General features: G+C 41.5%; 1 protein-coding gene across 1 annotated transcript in view; it reads right to left on the bottom strand.

Annotated features, from left to right (window-relative positions):
* LOC142075068 (homer protein homolog 1-like) overlaps positions 1-24956 on the bottom strand; it is a 139350-nt gene that overhangs the window by 10008 nt on the left and 104386 nt on the right. The window contains exon 4 of the mRNA XM_075136073.1: positions 19923-20079. Coding sequence (XP_074992174.1) covers positions 19923-20079 — 157 coding nt within the window. The remainder of the gene's footprint in view (positions 1-19922; positions 20080-24956) is intronic.

A 24956-nucleotide genomic window follows, 5' to 3' on the forward strand; every position in this document is an offset into this window, starting at 1 on the left:
ACCTATTGAAATTGCTTAAGCAAACACAGCTAATTTTGCTTGAGCATAGTAGGGAGTGCTCTCACAAACCTTGCCAATGGAGGCAACTACTGTCAGAAGGGCAATTAATTACCCATGCTAAAGGGGCTGTGATGTCTTACTCTGGTCCAGCTTTTCTCTGGGCAAACGTCCATTTCTTACTGCTTATGCAAGAAAATAATGCATTGTTCAACTGTTTTGTTCACTGTTCGTTGAAAAATCAGTAACTTGGAAAAAAAGAACAAATTCAATTAAAAAAACGGGTTTACTTTAATCACAGTCATATTTAAATGTCCATTCCTACAAAGAGATGAAAAGATGTCAAATATCTTCATGATGTTCTCTTCTTGAATGTACCTATAAAAAAGAAAATCATATTGTGACCCTTTCAAAAAATCTGTAGAGTAAGATGGGCTGGAAAATGATGCGATATAAAGAATATGCAATTGAAAACAGAAGCAACAAAAGATAAAGCTCTAGGCAAAAATCTGGATAGCATTTACTTGCTCTATTTCCTTGTTTCAAATTGAATTTATTTTTCTCATGACCAGTGGTCCAGAAGTCATTAAAAATAACAGTTTATGCATTATGCACAGAAGGGGGCATAAAAGGAAGCTAAAATGCTTTAGTCTGACCCTCCCACATGCTCTTTTCAGGGACATCTCCTCATTCAGTGTTTCATGTTTAAGAGCAAGGCTCAATCAATCATTCAAGGCTTTGCACAGCAACACTAAGCAATGTACCTGTGATTAAGCCTTTTTTCCAGTACAGAATTCAGACTGAAAAAAACAGTCTTTGAACAATAACTGATTAAACAAGGTTCTGCTATTGTGCTATCGTAAGACTGCACTGACTTGCATATCTGAAAAAAGTCAATACTGTGGCTTCGTATTTGAGACTAAAAAAGAAAAAAAATATTGTTCTTAGCCTCTGCTTCTTTATTTTGCATTTATCATCCAAGTAAGGATTGCACATAGGGAAAAAAATTCTGAAAGGGCTTTTTAGTGACTATTTAATGAGCTAACTGTTCTAGTATATGGCCATTATTATACTTAACTGCATACTTCAGTGTGAAATATGTCAGCTGAAATAAGACAGCAAGGCAACTTGTTCTGGCAGAGCCTAGAACTTCTCAGCAGAGACCATTCAAGAGTTTTCTGGAAATTTTGATCTAGGGTCAACAGCCTATAAATAGAGGAGGATGCCAGGAAGAAGTTTTCATTGTAGCAGACAGCTAGCACACACTGGGCTGCTGGGAAGACTGGAGGAGTGAGGCTTTGGGCCACGTAACACAACGAGGGGTTACAGACTTGATGTGAGCTTAAGACAGTGACTGCTCAAAGCTTCAGAAGACTGAAGAATCTCTCAAAGAAAAAAAACCAAAGCACAAAGAAACCAAGAGAGGAGATTGCACCAAATCTCAACACTGACAACTGCTTCATGAGTGAAGACTTTGGTTAGACAGAGGCAAAGAAGTGGGAATGACAGAAATATTTCGAGTGGTAACCCTCCCCGAGCAATTATTGACGGAATGAATCTGAGCTATGTTCGCTGCAGGTTGATTCATTTTTTCAAACCACTTTCTTGAGATAAATTTGTACACTTCTGATCTCAAACAACAATATTCAGCATCTTAAATTCAGTGCCAGCAGATCATGAAATTCCTTCTAAACTTCATACAGAAATTACTTCAACTACTACAGAAATGCAAAGAAAGAGAGATTAGAACATATTTTCAGTGTAACTGTAGCCTTTTTTATAGATATACCTGACACTATTAACTTGTTGTTCCCTAAAGATATTTTTATCCCTTATATTTATTGTGGAACGCGATATCCAAGGTCTACTAACCCAGGCTACAGTGCAGAACAGGCAGAGTGCTCACATGCAAGACTGAATTTAAGTATTAATTATGTATTTTTAGCTGGTTGAGTTACATCCCTAAATGGATCATAACTGTGACTGTGATAATATTATTCCATCAATAATTCAAGATGAACCTCCTACAAAGAAGAAAAGAGCCCTTTGCTTTCCACAATGAGAAGAGAAATGATGTTGCATGGCTCAGCAAAACTGGGAATAACTGCATAAAGTTTCACATAATTTATGCAGAAGCAGCTTCTCAGTTCTTCATGGTGGACAGTAAGATGGAAGACAGCATGCAAACAAGCTGATCATAAAAATAATTCTAGCATAGCTTTCAAGAATAAAAACTCTGGAAAGATTTTTGGTGCTAAGAAATGTGAAAATGCAGAAAACAAGGAAAATCGCTTTTCAAGGTTGCTGTTGAAAGAACAAAAAGTGCACCATAGTATTATTCATATACAACACTTCTGACAGCAAATTAATTATTGTAGTTTTCCAAGATTTACCCATAGATAAAATGATAACCTGGGGGCAGGGGGAGTTTTGTGCGTTACCAACAATATAGTACTTTTTTCAACTGAGAAAACAATTAAAGATTTTGCTGAAAAGGACACATTTTTCTCTGTGGGCACTGATGCCTCAAGCCATGGAAATAACAAACTGTTTTCCAGTTATTCATTCCTACAGAGATGAAAGAGGAATAATCCATCATCTGCTTGATTTTTGTGAAGAAAGTAATGAAACTGCAGTAGGAATATTTGAAAATATAAGTGTACTAAAATCGATGCTTTGAGCTTCAGCCATGCATTATTATTTGCAACTGATAATGCTAATACTAACTTCAGGCGACATCCCTTTCTCTGCAATCTAATTAGCAAATATTTTTTCCAGCTATCTGACCAGCTCATGAAATACATGCAATAGCAAACACAGTACAGATATGTCATCCTTTAATCCTGAGGATTTAACTCCAGTAATTTCCTCATTCTCCAATGGAGTTTTGGAATCACAGGATATATTTTATTCTACAAAGCTTTGACTACATAAAAATGTTGTGGCATGTTTGTGTATGTTTTTTATAACTTGCAGATAAAAGGATCTTAAAGCATTTCTTAGTTTTTTTAGAAAGATGATGAAGATGGGGATGAGGGACCCTTCAGTGAAAACATTTTTTTCCTTTCCCAGAGTGACAGCAGTTTGGTTGGTTGTTTTTATTTCTTTTCCAAATTATAATGTTGTATATGACACTTTTGTATCACCCCACATTCAGTGAAAGTGAATTCCCAGAAAAAAAACCAATGAATAGTCTTGGGTCCTAAATGCAAATCTGCTCTAAAAACAAAGACAGAAAGGACTTGCCTTCAGTTCACCATCCATAAAAAAAAGCCGAATTCACATTTTGATTTCAGAAAATAAAACTACCATAATCTGATTCACCTGCTCTGTCTGAAAAGGGGCTGTCTTTTTAGTAAACTGTAAGTATTAACTAAGGGTTGAATCTTGTAAAGGCTAGATGTGGATTATTTATATTAGGAATCACACATAGAAAGGGAGCTGAGAGTACGTGCTAGATTTCAGAAATCCTGTCCTAGGAAATGCTCTGATACTCTAATGTCAAGACTGACAACATATACCATTTCAAAATTAATATGGAACTTATGATAGCTGAAATGGATATTGGAGGAGCAAAAATGTACATCTGAGAGAAAAAATACATATCCCCTGAAATAAAATGCTCATTTTTTTTCTTTGGTATCCCCTAATTCCATGCAATGGATAATGGTGGTCAGCCTCCGCAATGGTTTCTCTTCTCAAGGATTTTTAAAATATTACTCTGGATTTCTTTTTATTAGAAACTAGTTCCACTGTAAGAAGGATAACGGACCTCATGCAGATAATTACAGCCTGCTTTAAAACATAAACTCTTTTTTAAGGCAAGTTTGTAATTTCAAAAATAAAAAACAAAGTCACTATATTCCCATGTCTTCTAAAAACTCGACTATCACAGTTAGAACAATTAGCCTTTCCAGATCTTACTGTGTTGTAGAAAACCCTAATACTCCCCAGAACATCTCTCTTGAACATTTGGTCAATATTTAGCATTATGACCTCACTTGGGCAAGAACTGCCCTTTTTTTTGCCTTTTCGGGAGTTTCTAGTGCAACGAAAATTTATTTGCAATTCCAGATGAAAGGACTGCATATGTAAAAATATGGACTCAGTTGTCCATTTTTTGTGCACTCAGGATTGGTCCATCTGCACACACATTTGTTTCAATTAAATGCATAGACAAATACAAGCAAAATGGTAATCCCACTGCTTTGATTAAATTGCCAAACTAACCATATTTACCCTGCAAAATGCTCATCTATTTTTTTCATTAAACAAATGGTACCAAGCTACTATCTAGCCACATGCTAATTACAATACCTTAAGAAGGAAGTTATACTTGGATAACTTTTTTCTTTAATCGATCAAACCAAATTTAAATATAAGTTTGGATTGTTCAGTGGGGGTAGGAGGGACAGTCTTAAAGGGAGGATGACAAGAGATAGGCATCACATTAAAAAGGTACATTGCCAATAAATTTTTGGATCAAAACTCCATTCATAAATTTCTTGTTACCACACTTTCTGTCACTTTATTTCATATTTCCACTTTTAGAAAATATCCTTCCTTGGTCATATAAAACCAAACAGTTATTCACAGTAGTCCCACAATGCTGCTAATAAGTTGTTCAATAAGCACTGACTTCTCAGCAAGTAAGAAGCCCACAATATGGGCTCCGATTCAGTAAGCAACTTTATCACACATCTGCATGTTCAAAATTGAGTTTTGGTTATTCAATTATTAATGCAGCTGGTGGAAACGTGGAGGTGAGTGCTAAGGGGTCTGCAAAGATTTTCTATAGAAATTTTTTGGATAATCCGAGCAGATGGCTTATATGGCATCCCATACTTCCTGTGGACTTTAACAACTGCTTTTATAGATTCATGTTTTCTTTAAGTAGCACAGAAATAGCCCAGTAAAATGACCATGGTTTTATTTCTGTATGTTCATGCATTTTTTTAATATCCACTTTAAAATTTCTTTTAACAGGAGTGAAATTAGGGTGTTTTTGATGACTACATAAGATGTCCTCATACTTATTTAATTCATTGAATGAAAGAACTGGAACATAATAAGCTAATTTTAACTTATTTCCTAGGAAATCCTGGTAAAATAACAAGCTAGAATTCAAGAGTTTGCCTCTCTGTTCTTTCAGGAATACCCAAGAGCTTGATCACTTGCCTTCATCTCTTGTTATCTCAGGTTTCTTTTCCTGCAGATGAATGATCTTCAAGGACTGCAGCTCTTTTATTATGCACTGGTGTTATTAATTTGTGTTATTGCCTAGTGTCATAGGATGATTTACTTTAGCAGTTAGCATGCAAGAAAAAAATGTATAATTTTCATTTTTTACATGACAAAGATGAAACTTTGGGTTACTTTCCATAATTCATATCACCATACAATCCTTTCCTTTCTGTGATATCAGGATTAATGTTAGTACCAATGCTATTCTATTTGTCTCAAGTAGCTCACTTCAGGGTTTTTCTTTCTGTTACTGAGCTGTTCTAAATTCATGAATCCCTTTTGACTTCGAAAAGCTATGCAAGGTGTGTTGGAGTGCTCCCCAACCCCATTTAAGGGAAATCCTTGTTGTTAAACTGCTTCTGAGCAGATTAGAGGAGAGAAGGTTGAGAACTCTAAATTAAGCTCTTGACTGGGCATCACATCTTCCCATAATTATTATCTCTTTGTATTTTAGAGGGAAAAATCCATACACTCATTTAGTAAACTTTTGAAAAATATAATGTCTGACAAAATATCAAAGTACAGTATTTCTGACTTAAGCTCACAGTATATCAGAAGAGAGCACGAAACTTTAATTTATTGAGAACTTTGTACTCAGCCACACTGAATGTGTGCTCTGTTTCTTCTCAGCTCTAGGCATTATTAACGCAGAGAACAAATGGGAGAAGGAAGATAAAGGCCTCAGAGAAAGCAAATAAATGTAGGTTAATATGAAAAACTGAACTGATAGATGAGGAAAATCAAAGAGAGGGGCATTTTAGCGTTGTTTCTGTATTTTAAAAAGTGTAAACAATGCGATACACAGAAAAACAATTTCAGTCAAATTTGAAAACAAGTATAGAATGTTGGGTTTAAAATAATTTAAAACAAATTAAAAAGTAAAGTTTACAAGAAATACTGCACAAGCTGAAAGACTCAGTTTATCACGGTGAATGAGGAAAATGGAAAATAGAAGGGTGAGATATAATGTAAAATCAACGGATATTTATAAATAAAACATGACAAAGTTCAAACTGTGAAAAAAGGTACCATAAGAATTCAACTAAGACGACAATATTAGCAATAAAAAATATTTTTTTTATGTAAAGAGGAAACTATTTATGTAAATAAAGCTATTTATATAAAGAGGACACTAAAGATGGAAATAATAATGCAAAGTTTACTAATCAATATGCATTACTTCCCCACATACACCACACTTAACAGAGGATATGTGTCTACTGTAGCTTGCAGACAGATGACTCAGGAACCAAAACTTGTATATAAACCTAAAGCATGTAAGGAGTGAATACCACAATTACATTATATATAAACCACATAATATATTATTAAATTGAACTGAATATAGCAGCTAGTGTTGGCAGTACCATTCTTCATTTTGGAGGCTGGTCTATTTTATAAAAGACTGTGATCTTGTAAGTAAGCATATCCCTCCAATGCATACATATCTTCACACATTCTTCTTCTCCAGTGGGCAAGATGCTGTGACAGCCAACTTTTCTATATAAAACAACAACTACACTACAATTGAACATGCAAATTAATTTCCAAACTTTTGTTTCTCCTTGAAATAAATTTTTCTAGGAGCATTTCTATTCAACTTTTCTCAACAAAGGTTCTTTTGGATCAAAAACCATTTTTCTTCTGAACTGGCAACAGACGTGAGTTGCAGCATGGCAATTTCCAATTAGATATTAGGAAAAATAATTTGACAAGAAGGGTGGTCAAACATTGGAACAGGTTGCCCAGAAAGGCTGTGGGATCTCCATTTTTCAAGACTTGACTCACAGCCCTGAGTAACCTGATCCAATCCTGGAGTTGGATCTAACTTCAAAGCTGGCCCTGCTTTCAGTGGGGAATTGGACCAGATAACCTCCAAAATTCCCCTCCATGCTAAATTATTTGGTGATTCTGTGAACTAAGGATGGGGTTCCTTTCATCTGACTAAAAGTATGTTTATAGGACCATCTTGATGATTATCCTATGGGGAAAGACAAGCACTTACAGGAGCAAATTCAACTCAACACCTTAGTCAGTTTTCTTAGACTGGGACACTTATTCTTCATGCTTTTGTCTCTCCATGAATTGCAAGAAAAAAAGAGAACCATCTTAGACTTGATGTATAACTTCTACATAATCTCAGGTGAGACGGATTCCAATTTGAGGAACAGTTTTTATACTGAGCTTAACGGATAAACCTAACAGAAAGATAAGACGATACAGTGACTTAACACTGCTTGCTACCACATATACCATAACCAACAGTCTCCAGATCCACCATTTCAACAGCACATTTTCTATCTGTGTAACAGAGAAGTATATGACTTGCAGTTTCTTTTTGAATGGGTGTCCTGGTTCCGGCTGGGACAGAGTTAACTTTCTTCCCAGTAGCTGGGGGTGTGTGTGTGCTGTGTTTTGGGTTTGGTATGAGAGGAATGTTGATGGTCCATTGATGCTTTGGTTGTTGCTGAGTGGGGCTTGCACCAGGGACTTTTCAGCCTCCCATGCTCTGCCAAGAGCAGGGGAAGCTGGAGTGGGGGGAGCATAGCCGGGGCAGTTGACCCAGCTGGCCAATGGGGTATTTTATATGATGTGACATCATATATATCATGCTCAGTATAAAATCTAGGGGGTGGGGGGGGCTGGCCCCCCGTTCGTAACACGCGGTCAGTGAGTGGTGAGCAGTTGCGTTGTGCATCACCTGCTTTGTATATTCTGTTATTGTTGTTGTTATCATTGTTATTATTACTGTTCTACTTTGTTTTATTTCCATTATTAAACTGTTTTTATCTCAACCTGCGAGTTTTCCTACTTGTGCCCTCCCGATTCTCTCCCCCATCCTACTGGAGTTGGGGGGTGAACGAGCGGCTGCGTGGTGTTTAGTTGCTGGCTGGGGTTAAACCATGACAACAGGGCACCATTTCAATTTGAAAGATCAGTCTCCAGCATGCAGGTTAGAATAGCTCTTGTATCACACCGTATGGATAACAGATTGAGATTGATTTTTTTTTACATAATCTGCATACTTTTGCCTAGAGTTAGCCAAGTCTATATTTTTCTAAAAGCAATTCCAATAGAGGGCAGTACTCTTGATGAACTATCCTGTCGTAATTTACAGGCATGCTCAGAGAGCCATAGGCACAGAGCGTTCCTATATTCTATGTGAGATATCAACAAGCCCCGAGGTCACAGATTACAGAAACATTTAATAAAGGCATGTAAAAGGTGATCAAAAGAGCATAGTGTAGATGGTCCCATGTTATAGGATTTTGCGTTCCCTCAGCAATATAAAATAATTGCAGGAAATTTGCTGAGCAAAGGTTATAAAAAATAATCAGCTATTAATGAATGTAGCTACAAAGACTTGGTTACTACTTCTATTAACTGTAGTATCAGGTACAAGCAAAGTAATGTGCTAAAAATTCCTATATTCATTAATTATATTTTCCAAAAACAGATTTTAAATAAGGTTTTACTAAGAGTGAGAGTAACATTAAGAAAAAGGGATCTTCTACCACAGTGCCTTGCCCGTCTTGTCTGATTGGGTCTCCCCATGACAGGGCAGGCAAATAATTCAGCTGCTGTATTGTCTCAGCTTTGCAACAAAAGCTGTTAATACATTTTAGTATGAAGAATGCCACCTCATTATCTCCACGTTTTAGCAATGAGTTCTTAACTGTAAAACCTGAATCTGGTGATCAAATCCACCTGAACTTTTGCACTATAGTAATTATAATATAAGGTTATAAATTAAATAATTTTATCAACAATGACTATTATCATCTATTCACAAACCTGGAGCACAGGTTAGAACTTCCACCCTTCCAGAGGAGAAGCTTAAATGAGACGACAAAGTGAAAAATCACTCTCTATACAAACACACATGACAAACTTGTTCCTGACTAGAAAATACCTGAAGCAAAGCTATTCATTTTCTTAAAATGAAAGCACTTTGCAAAAAGCACCAGTTTTAATTACACTTCATGCATTTCGTCCAGCCAGCTATGGCACACGCAGTTACAGTCCAATGGAAATTGTCGTTCTTCCCTGTCCTGGTTTTGGCTGGGATAGAGTTAAATTTCATTCTAGTGCTGTGTTTTGGATTTAGTATGAGAAGAATGTTGATAACACACTGATGTTTTCAGTTGTTGCTAAGTACCCTGCTAGTCAAGGACATTCAGCTTCCATGCTCTGGTAGAGCCTGGGAGGGAGCATAGCCGGGACAGCTGGCCCACAGGGTATCCCGTACCGAAGTCATGCTCAGTATATAAATAAGAGGCATGTTCCAGGAAGTAGCAATTGCTACTTGGTTATCGGTCAGTGCGGGTGGTGAGCAATTGCATTGTGCATCACTCATTTTGTATATTCTACCATCATCATTATTATTATTATTATTATTATTATTATTATTATTATTATTATTATTATTATTATTATTTTACTACTACTACTACTACTACTACTACTACTACTACTACTACTATTATTTTCCCTTCCTTTTCTGTTCTATTAAACTGTCTTTATCTCAACCCACGAGTTTTTCTCACTCTTACCCTTCCGATTCTCTCCCCATCCCACTGTGGGGGTGGGGAGTGAGCAAGCGGCTGCGTGGTGTTTGGCTGCCTGCCAGGTTAAACCATGACAGTCCTTTTTGGTGCCCAACGTGGGGCATGAAGGCCTGAGATAACGTCAGATCTGACCAAAGCGTGTTAAAGGCAAAACTGGTTTAATAGTTGCCAGTCACAATGTTGATTTATTGGCTCTCAAAGTTGTGGGGCTGGCTCTCAATGTTGGGTTATGCAATACCTTACTTGCAGTATATATTCCCTGTTGTGCTGTTTATCACTGCTCAGAACTGGGTCAAGGTTATCATTTTGCTTGCTACACTGTGTAACACTGTTTTATGATATGATAAAATCATTGGTCATGAGTCTAATCTGATATCTGTACTCAGCATTGCCGTCATCTCTGTATCCCGGGAACCACCTCTGAGAAACTATTAGTAATTACACTTTTTTCTCCTTGGAGAATGAATTTATGGGGGAGACAGGGTGGGACACTTTCTCCCACTTGTTCATCAACCCTTCCATATCTCCAGAAACTCCTTTTTCTTCTATCCTCTTCCTGAAGCCCTCCACAACAGTTCCTGAGAATTTTGAATATCCTTGGGATGTTCAAACAAGCGTGTTCATATTGCTATGTCTCCTGAATGTGGTTCAGGACTTGTTTAGGGTTAAAGAACTATTTAGGAATACTGTCCAGAGATCAACCCCGGCAACAGACACGGTGGCTACTCAAACCCCCACGACAGGCACTGTGGCTACTTCAACCCCCACAACAACCACTGTGGCTACTCAAACCCCGGCAACAGTCACTGCAGTTACTCCAACCCCCGTGACAGGCACTGTGGCTACTCCAATCCCTGCGACAGGCACTGTGGCTACTCAAACCCCGGCAACACCCACTGCAGTTACTCCAACCCCCGCGACAGGCATTGCAGCTACCCAAAACCTGGCAACAGTCACTGCAGCTGAACCAGAGGACCATCACTTGCTGGTATCCAGTGCCCCTGTACAGAAGAGGAAATTTTGGAAGAGAAAGTCAGGTCGTTTAGAAAGGGATGATGGAAAAGCAGGGCCATCACGAGGAGGGGAGGAGGAAGAGGAAGAACTCATAAACGAGATGGAAACCACCCGATCCCTATCCCTGAGTGAGCTGCGAGACATGCAGAGAGATTTCAGCCGTCGTCCAGGCGAGCATATTGTTACCTGGCTGCTCCGATGCTGGGATAATGGGGCCAGTAGCCTGGAATTGGAGGGGAAGGAAGCCAAACAGCTGGGATCCCTTGCTAGGGAAGGGGACATTGACAAAGCAATTGGACAAGGGGCACAGGCCCTCAGCCTCTGGAGGCGAATGCTGTCAGGCGTGAAGGAAAGGTATCCCTTCAAGGAAAATGTTATATATCACCCAGGCAAATGGACCACTATGGAGAGAGGTATCCAGTACCTGAGAGAATTAGGCGTGCTGGAGGTGGTTTATAGTGACCTGGACAACGAGCAAACACCCAAACATACAGATGAAGTCCAGTGCACGTGACTCATGTGGCGGAAGTTGGTACGGAGCGCACCAGCATCGTATGCCAGTTCGTTGGCAGTACTGTGCTGGAAAGAGGAAGAAGCACCAACGGTGGATGAGGTGGTTGGCAGACTCCAGGAATATGAAGAAAGTGTCTCCCCCTCCTTGTCTCGGCTGTGGAGAAACTGTCTCAGGAGGTCCAGCAAATCAAAGAGGGTATGTCCTATTCTCCACCTGTATGGACCAGTATCTCAGCCATTAGGAGTCAGCGTTCTTCTGCTCAAGAGAGAGGATATAGAAGGTACACACCCCGGGACACCCTGTGGTTTTACCTGCGTGACCATGGAGAGGACATGAGGCAGTGGGATGGAAAACCTACCTTGACCCTAGAGGCACGGGTACGTGAGTTACAAGGAAAAACAATCACACAACGGGGTTCTCCCAGGAAAAATGCTGCTCCAGTTTTCAGGAAAAACCTGTCTCACGATGGTCCAGTTTCCAGTGAACAGTTCCCCAGACAGAGTAGAAGGGCTGATCTTACTTTGGATTGTAATGAAGGAATTCTTGACTCATGTTTGCAAGAAGTGAGAAACAGATCTTATGACCAGGACTAGAGGGGCCCTGCCTCCGGCCAGGTGGAGGAAAGGGACAACCGGGTTTACTGGACTGTGTGGATTCGATGGCCTGGCACATCAGACCCACAGGAGTACAAGGCTCTCATAGGCACCGGTACACAGTGTACCCTGATGCCATCAAACTATAAAGGGGCAGAACCAATTTGTATTTCTGGAGTGACAGGGGGATCCCAACAGTTAACTGTATTGGAGGCCGAAGTGAGCCTAACCGGGAATGAGTGGCAGAAGCACCCCATTGTGACTGGCCCAGAGGCTCCGTGCATCCTTGGCATAGACTACCTCAGGAGAGGGTATTTCAAGGACCCAAAAGGGTACCGGTGAGCATTAGGCATAGCTACCTTGGAGACGAAGGAAATTAAACAGCTCTCCACCTTGCCTGGTCTCTCGGAGGAGCCTTCTGTTGTGGGGATGCTGAGGGTCGAAGAACAGCAGGTACCAATCGCTACCACAACAGTGCACCGGCGGCAATACCGCATCAACCGAGACTCCCTGAACCCCATCCATAAGCTGATTGGTCGATTGGAGAGCTAAGGAGTGATCTGCAAGACTCGCTCACCCTTCAACAGTCCCATATGGCCAGTGCGAAAGTCTAATGGAGAGTGGAGACTAACAGAAGACTATCGTGGCCTGAATGAAGTCACGCCGCCATTGAGTGCTGCCATGCTGGACATGCTAGAACTCCAATACGAACTGGAGTCAAAGGCAGCCAAGTGGTATGCCACAAATGATATCACTAATGCGCTCTTCTCAAACCCTTTGGTGGCAGAGTGCAGGCCACAGTTTGCTTTCACTTGGAGGGGCGTCCAGTACACCTGGAACCGACTGCCCCAGGGGTGGAAACACAGCCCTACCATTTGCCATGGACTGATCCACACCGCACTGGAACAGGGTGAGGCTCCAGAACACCTGCAATACATTGATGACATCATTGTGTGGGGCAACACAGCAGAAGAAGCTTTTGAGAAGGCCAACAAGGCAGATATCCTGCTGGGAGTCTGTTAGAGACCACCTAACCAGGATGAGGAGGCAGACGAAATATTCTACCAGAGGCTGGCAGAAGTCTCACAGTCACTAGCCCTTGTTCTCAACTTTCCGGACGTCTGCTGGAAATACCACACGGCAGAGAGGAAACAGTCGAGGAGGTTCCTGGAGTGTGTGGAAGATAACTTCCTGGCACAGCTGGTCAGTGAGCCTACCAGGGGAGGTGCCTCGCTTGACCTGCTGTTCACAAACAGAGAAGGACTGGTGGGAGATGTAGTGGTCGGAGGCCGTCTTGGGCTCAGCAACCATGAAATGATAGAATTCTCAATACTTAGTGAAGTAAGGAGGGGGGCCAGCAAAACCGCTACCATGGACTTCCGGAGGGCAGAGTTTGGCCTGCTCAGGTTGAGAGAGTCCCTTGGGAGGCAGTCCTGAAGGGCAAAGGGGTCCAGGAAGGCTGGACGTTCTTCAAGAAGGAAGTCTTTAAGGCACAGGAGCAGGCTGTCCCCATGTGCCGTAAGAAGAACGGGCGGGGAAGATGACCGGCCTGGCTGAATGGGGAGCTTTGGCTGGGACTCAGGAAAAAAAAGAGAGTTTATCACTTGTGGAAGAATGGGCAGGCAACTCAAGAAGAGTACAGGGATCTCGTTAGGTCATGCAGAGTGGAAATTAGAAAGGCAAAAGCCCAGCTAGAACTCAACCTGGCCACTGTCGTGAGAGACAACAAAAAATGCTTTTACAAGTATATTAATAACAAAAGGAGATTCAAGGAGAATCTCCATCCTTTATTGGATGCGGGGGGGGAACATTGCCACCAAGGACGAGGAAAAGGCTGAGGTACTTAACGCCTTCTTTGCCTCAGTCTTTAATAGTCAGAGCAGTTATCCTCAGGGTACTCAGCCCCCTGAGCTGGAAGACAAGGACGACGAGCAGGATAAACCCCCCATAATTCAAGAGGAAGAAGTTAATGACCTGCTACGCCACCTGGACGCTCACAAGGCTATGGGGCCGGATGGGATCCACCCAAGGGTACTGAGGGAGCTGGCGGAGGAGCTTGCCAAGCCACTCTCCATCATTTACCAGCAGTCCTGGTTAACAGGGGAGGTCCCGGACGACTGGAGGCTTGCCAATGTGACGCCCACCTACAAGAAGGGCCGGAAGGTGGATCTGGGGAACTACAGGCCGGTCAGCCTGACCTCGGTGCCAGGGAAGATTATGGAGCAGTTCATTTTGAGGGCACTCACGAGCCATGTCTGGGACAACCAGGGGATCAGGCCCAGCCAGCACAGATTCATGGAAGGCAGGTCCTGCTTGACCAACCTGATCTCCTTCTATGACCAGGTGACCCGCCTAGTGGATGAGGGAAAGGCTGTGGATGTGGTCTACTTGGACTTCAGTAAAGCCTTTGACACTGTCTCCCACAGCATTCTCCTAGAGAAGCTGGCGGCTCACGGCCTAGACAGGTACACTCTTTGCTGGGTAAAAAACTGGCTGGACGGCCGAGCCCAGAGAGTTGTGGTGAATGGACTTAAATCCAGTTGGCGGCCGGTCACGAGCGGTGTTCCCCAGGGCTCAGTACTGGGGCCGGTCTTGTTCAATGTCTTTATCAATTATCTGGATGAGGGGATCGAGTGCTCCCTCAGTAAGTTTGCAGACGACACCAAGTTGGGCGGGAGTGTTGATCTGCTGGAGGGTAGGAAGGCTCTGCAGAGGGACCTGGACAGGCTGGATCGATGGGCCGAGGCCAATTGTATGAGATTCAACAAGGCCAAGTGCCGGGTCCTGCACTTGGGTCACAACAACCCCAGGCAACGCTACAGGCTTGGGGAAGAGTGGCTGGAAAGCTGCCCAGAGGAAAAGGACCTGGGGGTGCTGGTTGACAGCCGGCTGAACATGAGCCGGCAGTGTGCCCAGGTGGCCAAGAAGGCCAAAGGCATCCTGGCTTGTATCAGAAATAGTATGGCCAGCAGGAGCAGGGAGGTGATCGTGCCCCTGTACTCGGCACTGGTGAGGCCGCACCTCGAATACTGTGTTCCGTTTTGGGCCCCTCACTACAAGAAGGACATGGAGGTGCTGGAGCGTGTCCAGAGAAGGGCAACGAAGCTGGTGAAGGGCCTGGAGCACAAGTCTTATGAGGAGCGGCTGAGGGAACTGGGACTGTTTAGTCTGGAGAAGAGAAGGCTGAGGGGAGACCTTATCGCGCTCTACAACTACCTGGAAGGAGGTTGTAGTGAGGTGGGTGTTGGTCTCTTCTCCCAAGTAACTAGCGATAGGACGAGAGGAAATGGCCTCAAGTTGCGCCAAGGGAGGTTTAGATTGGACATTAGGAGAAATTTCTTTACTGAAAGAGTGGTCAGGCCTTGGAACAGGCTCCCCAGGGAAGTGGTTGAGTCACCATCCCTGGAAGTATTTAAAAGACGTGTAGATGAGGTGCTTAGGGACATGGTTTAGTAGGCATGGTAGTGTTGGGTTGACCATTGGACTCGATGATCTTAGAGGTCTTTTCAAACCTTAATGATTCTATGATTCTATGAGAAAGGGGAGAGAATAGTCCAAATCCTTCTGAAGGCCGACTTTGCCATAAAACAAAGTAAGGTCAAGGGACCTGCACAGGAGATCCAGTTTTTAGGAATAAAATGGCAAGATGGACGTTGTCAGATCCCAATGGATGTGATCAACAAAATAACAGCCATGTCCCCACCAACTAGCAAAAGGGAAACACAAGCTTTCTTAAGCGTTGTGGGCTTTTGGAGAATGCATATTCCAGATTACAGCCTGATTGTAAGCCCTCTCTATCACGTGACCAGGAAGAAGAACGACTTCAAATGGGGCCCTGAGCAACAACAAGCCTTTGAACAAATTAAACAGGAGATAGTTCATGCAGTAGCCCTTGGGCCAGTCCGGGCAGGACAAGATGTAAAGAATGTGCTCTACACCGCAGCCGGGGAGAATGGCCCTACCTGGAGCCCCTGGCAGAAAGCACCAGGGGAGACTCGAGGTCGACCCCTAGGGTTCTGGAGTCAGGGATACAGAGGATCCGAGGTCCGCTACACTCCAACTGAGAAGGAGATATTGGCAGCATATGAAGGGATTTGAGCTGCTTCGGAAGTGGTTGGTACTGAAGCACAGCTCCTCCTGGCACCCCGACTGCCGGTGCTGGGCTGGATGTTCAAAGGGAGGGTCCCGTCTACACATCATGCAACTGATGCTACGTGGAGTAAGTGGGTCGCCCTGATCACACAACGGGCCCGAATAGGAAACCCCAGTCGCCCAGGAATCTTGGAGGTGATCACGAACTGGCCAGAAGGCAAAGATTTCGGAATATCCCCAGAGGAGGAGGTGACACTTGCTGAAGAGGCCCCACTGTATAATAAACTACCAGAAAACGAGAAGCAATATGCCCTGTTCACTGATGGGTCCTGTCGCCTTGTGGGGAAGCATCGGAGGTGGAAAGTTGCTGTATGGAGTCCTATAGGACAAGTCGCAGAAACTGCTGAAGGAGAAGGTGAGTCGAGCCAGTTTGCAGAGGTGAAAGCCATCCAGCTGGCCTTGGACATTGCTGAACGAGAAAAATGGCCAGTACTTTATCTCTATACTGACTCATGGATGGTGGCAAATGCCCTGTGGGGGTGGTTGCAGCAGTGGAAGCAGAACAGCTGGCAGCACAGAGGTAAACCCATCTGGGCTGCCGCACTGTGGCAAGATATTGCTGCCCGAGCAGAGAACCTGGTTGTAAAAGTACGTCACATAGATGCTCACGTACCCAAGAGTCGGGCCACTGAAGAACACCAAAACAACCAGCAGGTGGATCAGGCTGCTAAGATTGAAGTGGCTCAGGTGGATTTGGACTGGCAACATAAGGGTGAATTATTTATAGCTCTGCGGGCCCATGACGCCTCAGGCCATCAAGGAAGAGATGCAACATATAGATGGGATCGTGATCGAGGGGTGGACTTGACCATGGACACTATTGCACAGGTTATCCATGAATGTGAAACATGCACTGCAATCAAGCAAGCCAAGAGAGTAAAGCCTCTTTGGTATGGAGGACGATGGTTGAAATACAAATATGGGGAGGCCTGGCAGACTGATTATATCACACTCCCACAAACCCAACAAGGCAAGCGCTATGTGCTCACCATGGTGGAAGCAACCACCGGATGGCTGGAAACATATCCCGTGCCCCATGCCACCGTGCGGAACACCATCCTGGGCCTTGAAAAACAAGTCTTATGGCGACATGGCACCCCAGAAAGAATTGAGTCAGACAACGGGACTCATTTCCAAAACAACCTCATAGACACCTGGGCCAAAGAGCATGGCATTGCGTGGGTATATCACATCCCCTACCATGCACCAGCCTCTGGGAAAATCGAACGATACAACGGACTGCTAAAGACTACGCTGAGAGCAATGGGTGGTGGGACATTCAAGCATTGAGACACACATTTAGCAAAAGTCACCTGGTTAGTCAACACCATGGGATCTGTCAATCGAGCTGGCCCTGCCCAATCAAAACTCTTACGTACTGTAGATGGAGATAAAGTCCCTGTCGTGCACATAAGAAATATGCTGGGGAAGACAGTCTGGGTTACTCCTGCCTCTGGCAAGGGAAAACCCATCCGTGGGATTGCTTTTGCTCAAGGACCTGGGTTCACTTGGTGGGTAATGCGAAAGGATGGGGAGGTCCGGTGTGTACCTCAAGGGGATTTGATTTTGGGTGAAAACAGCCAATGAACTGGATTGTATGATGTTAATTGTTATATGATATTGTATATCATTATTTCTATGGTTGCTATCAATGGTATAGCAGTAAAAATCACCCAGATTAATGAAGAATGAACTAACTCCGATGAAACCGAGCAAAGTGCAACGATGATAGAACCGGACGAGCGCAGCGATACTGAAATGTGAACTGGCTTCAGGATGCAACAGTCCAACACCACACACCATCTCTCCCGCCCTGAAAGACTGTTATGACAGATGGAGCCCAAAGTCATGGACTAAATGAACTCAACGGACCTTTTAGAGGGATAGTCCATAGACTAAGGGAATGATATCTGTGTGTGTGTATATATATATCTCTCTAACGATGGTGGTGATTAATTGGAATGCATCGAAAAATGTGAGACCTAAGCACGACGTAAATGGTATAGAATAAGGGGTGGATACTGTCCTGGTTTCGGCTGGGATAGGGTTAAATTTCTTCCTAGTGCTGTGTTTTGGATTTAGTATGAGGAGAATGTTGATAACACACTGATGTTTTCAGTTGTTGCTAAGTGCCCTCCTAGTCCAAGGACAGCTCCCATGCTCTACCGACTGAGCTAGGTGCACAAGATGGGAGGGAACATAATCAGGGAGCTAGTGCAGCTGGCCAACGGGGTATTCCATACCATATGACGTCATGCTCAGTATATGAATGGTAGGTGTGTTCTAGGAAGTAGTGATCGATACTTGGTTATTGGTCAGTGCGGGTGGTGAGCAATTGCATTGTGCTTCACTCATTTTGTATATTCTTTTATTATTATTATTATTTTCCCTTCTCTGTTCTATTAAACTGTCTTTATCTCAACCCACGAGTTTTTCTCACTCTTACCCTTCTGATTCTCTCCCCGTTCCACTGTGGGGGTGGGGAGTGAGCGAGTGGCTGCGTGGTGTTTGGCTGCCTGTCGGGTTAAACCACGACATTCCCTATCAACTCATTTGTCTGGGACTTCAAGATCCCTATTTGCAAGTCAGTCTAGGTATAGGATAGCCCCAGCAACCTGCCTTTTCCCAGGTTTCTCAAGCTCAAGGGAATTCTTGCTGTTCTTCCAGACCTCTAGATTAGATGCAGCGTGCTGAATTTCTCCTCCTCAGATCAATGATCCTTGTTCTTGGGACTGCTAGCCTCCAGTTGGGCAGATCCAGCACAGGTCTGAAAGAACCCTTCACAATTTGCAGGATTTGGCTAACTATAATTGCCATACCTTATTTCATTTAAGAGAGTACAGCATATAAAACCAAATTGTCTGACATGTTTGCTACTTGACCTCCCTTCTGTCAGCATATTCTTGAAACCGGTCTTCATGCAAAAAAGCATATAGGGCTTTTGTTTGTTTTTATTTTCTTAACTAAGGTCATCTCCTTGATATTTTTCTGAGTTAACTGATATTAACAAAACTAATACAGCTCCATCAAAGACATCTTCCCTCCATACATATGCTAATCTTGCCTTCACTTTGTACAAAAATATGTCCTAAACTATGATGATAAATTCATATGAATAAAGATGAATAAATTATACGATATAGAGAGAGTTACATGTGAAAAGTGAAAAGAAATAAAAATATTATATACTTGTTTTCATAATGCAGCCTTCAACCTTGCATACACTTTATTCCTCTCTCAAACACTGACATTTCTGCCCCCATTGTGCTCTAATTTCTGGTTTGCCAAATGACCTCTGCAAACAAAATTTACAGTGAAGGACACGGGACCCTGCCCCTCCTGTATGAAAGCAGAGGCAGATCTCTCATTGTGTATAATGAGCTTGATTCTACGTTCAGTTTTCTTTAGGTGCAAGGATGAAAGGAAGCTATTGGTCTTTGCTATATGTGGAAACTACAACAGGGTTCCTTTAACTTACAGATCTGATGTCAAGTTTCTATGGGCTTAAATGCAAGAGGGACTAAAGTGTAATGCTATGGACAAGGTCCTGAAACAGATGTGATGCAGCTGGCAGCAAATGAAGAGTGAAAGTTGGCAGACATGTCCTAAGTATCACAGGTTAGATAACTCTTCCTGCAACAAAACCCTCTGCAGAAAAGGAACTGCTACAAAAGAAAGAATTTCTCAACTGAGGAACCCTGTGTGCTTTAAAGTCATCATTAATTTCTGTCTCAAGGATTAACCTATAGCCCCAACAATAAGCTTATTTTACTTCAGAATGAGTGAATACAGTCACCAGTACTTCCACCTCAAGGATCCTGGCCGTTTGCCTCGACTTACCCGCTTATGAAGACGTTCTGCTTCCTCCTGATATGCAGCAAGCTGTTGCTTCCATTGTTTTACATTGGCAGTGGACTCCAGCAGGGCTGCTGTGAGCTTAGCATTATTACCCTTGAGCGTGGCCAGTTCTGCCTCCCAATGCTTGCTGATTGTCGAACTGCACAGACAGAACAAGAATGGTCAGAGCCCTCAAATCTCTTCTCTTTTTTTTTTTTCTTAAAATGTCTTATAATTTTTTTTTCAAAATATCCAGGAAAAATAGAATTATGCAAAAAATCCTATGACTGAATGTCCAAATGAGAATCCAAGTGCTCAAATCATCAAAACTTTAAATTCAGAAAATATTCAACAGATTTTTTAATATATATATCATTATTGGAAAACAACCTCTACCCTTCCAGTTCAACAGGGTACTTTTTTTTAATAAAATGTTAAGGATGATGAAATCCACATCAACTTCCCAAAAGCAACAGTGTGTAATTCTAAAATATGTATATGATTACTCACCATTTTAATATATACATATTGAGAGTAAGTGCTTTTTTAATCTACTACTTTATGAAATATTTTGTAAAAAAAGATTTGTCGCCAACTTGATTCAAGAGAGCTAATGTAGTGCTTTGGAACTACAGCTTAGTTGTCTTAATGCAAATCTTCTATACCTGAAATATACTTTCTTTATTAAATACCATATTTAATTTCTACTTACAAATTCAAAAGTCTTGAATTTCAACACCATAATACTGTTAATGTGCCTTTCTTCAGTAATATCAGCAAAGAGACCAAAGATCGAGGAGCACAGAGATATTATTGCTTTATTGCAAAGAGGAAGCTGATGTTGGGGTCTCCTGAAGTAGCCTATGGAGGAATAATCCTTGCCTACAGTTTAGTTATTCTCTGAGGAAACACAGGGCTTTATTTTTCACAGATAATTAAGCCTGCCATCATCCACAGACCCTATCCTTGCACTCAGAATGCAAGGGAAAAACATCTTGGACACATCAGGTGAATGTATTAGTATGCAAATAGTTCATTAATGTCAGCAGCATGTGAGGTGCACACCTATATGGAAAATACATATAGAAAATAATTCATTTTGTCTAATTAGCTTACTATTAAAGGCATCATTGAAAATCTAATTAGCTTACTATTAAAGGCATCATTGAAAATCAATGATCTGTAAATCTGGCCAAAATGATTTTGTATATAGGTTTATGGTGAATTACAAGTAATTAGTATAATATAATTATTTATTATAATAAATATATTTTAGCATGCTTAATTTAATTATAAATTATTATTATTATTTTGCATGTAAGTTTATAGGTTTATTTGAATTTTGTACATATGAACAATTAAACATTCTGCCACCATTTTGCCCACTGAGTTTCTTTCATCCACTTCATGCATATGCACAGCCCATTCCATAAAAGCATATTTCAAAAACATTATGATTCCTATAAAAGCTCCTTAGGTGTTCAAAGTCAACCAGTCACTCAGGAACATTCATTACCAATTCAGATCACATCTACTGTTTCACTAAAACGTGATGTCTGATTCTTCCATGCTCCAGTATTTCCTTCCAAATACATTGCTTCGTCCCCTTGAACAGGAATACAAGTTCCTTCAGAAGAGGAATATGGGTTCTTTCAAATTGCTCTAGCATTTCATGATCTATTCAACTAATTAGAAGTTCACCACTGGAAATTTTAAATCTTAAATGACTAAACTAAAATAACAATAATCCTATTTCATCAAGGAACACTGACTCACATATGAAAGAAGATGAGAATTAATTTTTGTAACAATGTCTACTCTTCTGTTTCTCTGATCAGATTTACTTTTCATTTATAGTAGCACAGGAGATCAAAAAATTCCATAGAAAACATGCTAAAAAAATCTAGTTCATTATCATATTCACAATTCCTCCTTGATGTTCTGATCCAGCAAACAAATATCCACGCCAGCAATTTCATGCAAGCAAGTAATCCCATTTAGTAGTCCCACTATGGCAGAACTAGTAGCTAACTGTGTGTGCATGACATGTATACATGTTTACAAAATGTGCCTTACTACTCATTTTTCCTCACAGAAGAAATATTTTATATTGATGTAATGCAGCAGATAAAAAGCTTTGTATCCAGGACAGTTACAGGATGAGAACTGTTTGGTCAATTAATATCCTATTTTAAGATGCAAAAAGGGTAGCAAATGGATTTTTTTTCAATGTAATAATTTATATACCCACAATGATACAAGGTAAACTTATAAGCCATGAAGATCCCAGAAGACAGACTCCTAGCTAGTGCTGAGTAATAATGCAAGGGGGATTTGTCTAGTGTTTCATCTTCACCTTTGCCCAGTGCCTTTACTACCCTGCCAAGAAAACAGTCAGGAGCTCTGAAGTTATTGCTTGTATACTGGAATGTCAGCATTAAAAACGAAACATGTATTTTCTGTTACTGCTATGGCTACCCTGGTTCAAAGGCTAGAAGGTTTCTTTGGAGCTGGTTATTTTTAAATTGGTTGTTTTCAATAGGACTGCACCAGTATTATTTCTCAATCATACTTTTTATCCCTAAGAGATCTACATAGTGGGCATGAACATGTCTATTGTAATTGTCCCGGTTTCGGCTGGGATAGGGTTAAATTTCTTCCTAGTGCTGTGTTTTGGATTTAGTATGAGGAGAATGTTGATAACACACTGATGTTTTCAGTTGTTGCTAAGTGCCCTCCTAGTCCAAGGACAGCTCCCGTGCCTACTGACTGAGCTAGGTACACGAGATGGGAGGGAACATAATCAGGACAGCCAGCCCAGCTGGCTAATGGGATATTCCATACCATGTGACGTCATGCTCAGCATATGAATGGTAGGCATGATCCAGGAAGTACCGATCGCTACTTGGTTATCGGTCAGCGCGGGTGGTGAGCAATTGCATTGTGCATCACTCATTTTGTATATTCTATCATTATTTATTATTATTATTTTCCCTTTTCTGTTCTATTAAACTGTCTTTATCTCAACCCACGAGTTTTTCTCACTCTTACCCTTCCGATTCTCTCCCCGTCCCACTGGGGGGGCGGGGGGAGTGAGTGAGCGGCTGCGTGGTATTTGGCTGCCTGCCAGGTTAAACCATGACAGTAATGCAGATGTTATTTGTTTGTAGTATATACTGTTTTCTTCTACAAATAATTTCTACTGTATCTTATACAGATTGTACTACGGCTCCATAAAATAGAAATGTATTACTTTAATTAGTCTAGGTTTGTATCTGATAATATGCAATGACTTCCCAACTATTTAGACTTATCCTGTTTCTTCTTATAAAACTCCACATTCTCTGACATAAACACAGCAATGTGATGGATATCACACCAGGAAACACAGAACCAAAGATGTGAATTTTTGTTTCATAAAATCATAATTTGATTAAAATAGCCCATAACCAATCCTGGCAGTGCTGACTTACTTTTTTCAAATACTTTCTTGACAAACTAAAAAAAAAAAGATAATTAAAATTATGTTTTGTGGATTATTTTGGTTAAAACTGGACTTATTTGGATTTAAATTAATTATTTTAGGACCAGATAAAAGCACACCTACAGCAGGCTGTTCTTAAGCTAGACTAAGAGCATCTGCATTGATGCCTATATCTGTAGAGCTACATTGGTTCAAATTTATCAACAGTTCCAGAAGAAACACTGAGAAACATATGGTTCAGGCGCAATGAGAATTCTCCCTCAGAAGAGAAGATGCTGGGGCTAACACCCGGGACAGGGAACACACAGGTCTAGAAGCTGAAAGCCCACACGTGGAGCTCCCAACAACTGCTAGAGCCCATGGTCAAAATTTTGATCGTGAAACAGCTTCACTACATTCCCTCAGGATAGGTACAGGAGGGCTGCATGTACTCTTTCTCTCCAAAACCTTTTACTTAATTCCTGTTTGAAAGGCTTTTTGCTAAAAGGAATTGATTCTGCCCTCAAAACATTAGATTGTGTCATAGGAAATACATGCACAGCTCTGTCAGGTTGTTTTAACAGTTGTAAATATCTAAAGCAAAACCAAATCGTTCTTCATGTGTTCTGAGATTATTTGCTGTAGGAAGCACATGAAATATGAACACTTATTAAGTGATCAAAACAATCCAAACTGCAACGCAACTTCTGCCAGAACACCTTTCAGTTTTACACCGTGGCACAAAGAGCAGAGCTGTATGTATACATCGGGGGACACAGGCACACACACATTCGCAGTCCTGTGGCGCAAGAATTCAACCTGCACATGTATTTTGTTTTGTTTTGTTATGAAAGCCATCCATCCCTTTGCTGGCAGTGTCATGATTTTAACAGTTATTTCTTCAGCCCTGTCAGAATTAACATCACTCACTGCCTGGCACACTCAAAGTTTCAAGACGGTCTTTCAAAAAAAGAGACATCCTTAACACTCCTGCTTGTTGCCTGTTTCTCAGCATGAAAAGCTCCACCAAACTTTTAAAAATATCATAACAGAGGATAAAGCCTGGTCATTTCCCTTGTGAAACTTCTGAATGTGAAAATAAGATAACAAGCTGCTTTGCAAACATCACTACATTAGTGCCAAATACAAGAAGGAGAATGGGCCTCTAATGGATAACAGCAAAATATGAGTTTTATTGGCTCAACTGATCATGCTATACAAAAAAATGCTTCCATAACAGTGGTTTAGGTCATACTTATTGCATGGAAAATTATCTTTACAATGACAGCTGTTCACGGGATCGTAAGCGCTTGTTAGCGAGCAAAAGCTCAAAACTCTCCCTGAATCTCCGATCCTTGGTGCAGGCCACAGTATCTGGTACATGTGTAACATCAGACATGTCCACACTCAGAACACCACATGGTGCTCCATCGTCAAGGCAAAGGATTCAAAGTCAGATATTTAACATCTATGGCATCCAATAATTTGATCACTACCACAAAACACTCCTAGAACAACTGCTGACTGGTATCATGTGGTGTAACTGTGACACCCCCTGAAAATTCAAGTAGGAG

The sequence above is a fragment of the Calonectris borealis genome, chromosome W (genome assembly GCF_964195595.1).
Source record: "Calonectris borealis chromosome W, bCalBor7.hap1.2, whole genome shotgun sequence".
Classification (NCBI taxonomy): Eukaryota; Metazoa; Chordata; class Aves; order Procellariiformes; family Procellariidae; genus Calonectris; species Calonectris borealis.